Source organism: Helobdella robusta, assembly GCF_000326865.2.
Source record: "Helobdella robusta unplaced genomic scaffold HELROscaffold_1096, whole genome shotgun sequence".
Lineage (NCBI taxonomy): Eukaryota > Metazoa > Annelida > Clitellata > Rhynchobdellida > Glossiphoniidae > Helobdella > Helobdella robusta.
In genome coordinates this window covers 1-1,487 of record NW_008703616.1, presented here as the reverse complement: position 1 = coordinate 1,487, position 1,487 = coordinate 1, and the positions used below count along the sequence as shown (strand labels likewise).

Below are 1,487 nucleotides of genomic sequence, written 5' to 3'. Positions count from 1 at the left end.
TTCTACAACCCAAGAGTGGTAGCCAAGGGAAGAGACTCCGCCATAAGCAGAATGGCAAAAATTATAGATGTTGGGGCAAAAAAGTTTGACAGCCTCCAACATCGAGTCTCTTCTCAAGGCATTGAAGGCATTTTTAAAGTCCAGTTTCAGAAACCCCCATTGATCGGGGAGGTCGGTGACCAATCTTCGAACCGCATGAACAGCGGCCTCAGCGCCACCCTTAATCCCGACACCCAACTGAGTCGGGTAGAACTTGGTCTTGAGTTCGAGCACGACCAGGGCCAAGGCACATTTGCCGGCCAACCTCCTCCAAACGTTCCCGACCGCAATCGGTCTGACCCCTCCGTCTTTCTTATTTAAAGCTATGTATGTATGTATGTATGTATGTATGTATGTATGTATGTATGTATGTATGTATGTATGTATGTATATATGTATGTATGTATGTATGTATGTATGTATGTATGTATGTATGTATGTATGTATGTTAAAACCAAATCATTGACGAATGACACCAAAAGCCAAGTGTCTGACTAAATTTGATTTTATTTGCTATAACGTCACTCAACCCCGTCGGCATTCAACTCCACATTTTCCAACACACAGACGCGCAAAATGCGCCAGGAATTTTGTGGGCGGACGTCGTGTCATCACCCAATCTGGACGAAGCGTTCACGTTGGTGAAGCGGCACAACAAACGTCCACGTTTGAACGTCTCATTGGAGGCCAACAGCAATGGGGGAACCACTTCAAACAACAACAACGGCGAAATCACTTCAAACAACAACAACGAAAACACGGCAAACATCAAGACAGCTAAAAAACCAACAAAAGTTATTGGCAAAAAAGTTGTTGAAGATTGTAAATTGAGGGCAGACAAAAATTTAATTAAAAAATCTGTGTTCTCAATGAGCAACATTAGTAAATGCCATCGAAGAGATGTTGTTGAATTTTTGACGTCAAATGGAATCAATGTCATCACATGTTATCCTGTTTTGAAAAAAACAGAAATATCGTCGGATAAAAATTTTGACAAAGATGACCAGGAATCAACAATGTTCAGAGTCTGCATCGATAGCTCAGATGTCGGTAAGATGAAGGATCCTGACATTATGTTGAAAAACATTATTGTGCGCGAATGGCGCTTCAATCAGACGAAACCTGATGCTAATACTCTGAATGGAAAGTAAAATTTTAAATAACCAATTTTTAAATAATGAAGAACAATTGTTACAAAATTCAATAATGTTTGACGATCCAAGGTCAGTCAATGCTAAATATCAATCTTTCATTTCTGACGTGAGTTATTCAATGCTAAACGTTATGCACTTGAATATAAGAAGTCTAATAAACAAAACTAACGAACTTTATGATTTCTTAATGAATTTTTCCTTCAAATTTAATGTCGTAGCAATAACAGAGACCTGGCTGAATAATGAACATGATGTTGAAATGGAGGGTTATCATTTTGTTGGAAAAATCGATGT

General features: G+C 38.9%; 1 protein-coding gene across 1 annotated transcript; it reads left to right on the top strand.

Moving 5' to 3' along the window:
- Positions 1-508: 508 nt before the first annotated feature.
- HELRODRAFT_184556 (hypothetical protein) lies at positions 509-1,190 on the top strand (the record flags this gene model as incomplete). The annotated part of the gene is made up of 2 exons (XM_009012552.1): positions 509-572; positions 625-1,190. 2 exons carry the CDS (start codon positions 509-511, stop codon positions 1,188-1,190), a joined length of 630 nt encoding a protein of 209 aa, XP_009010800.1.
- Between the last annotated feature and the right edge of the window lie 297 nt (positions 1,191-1,487).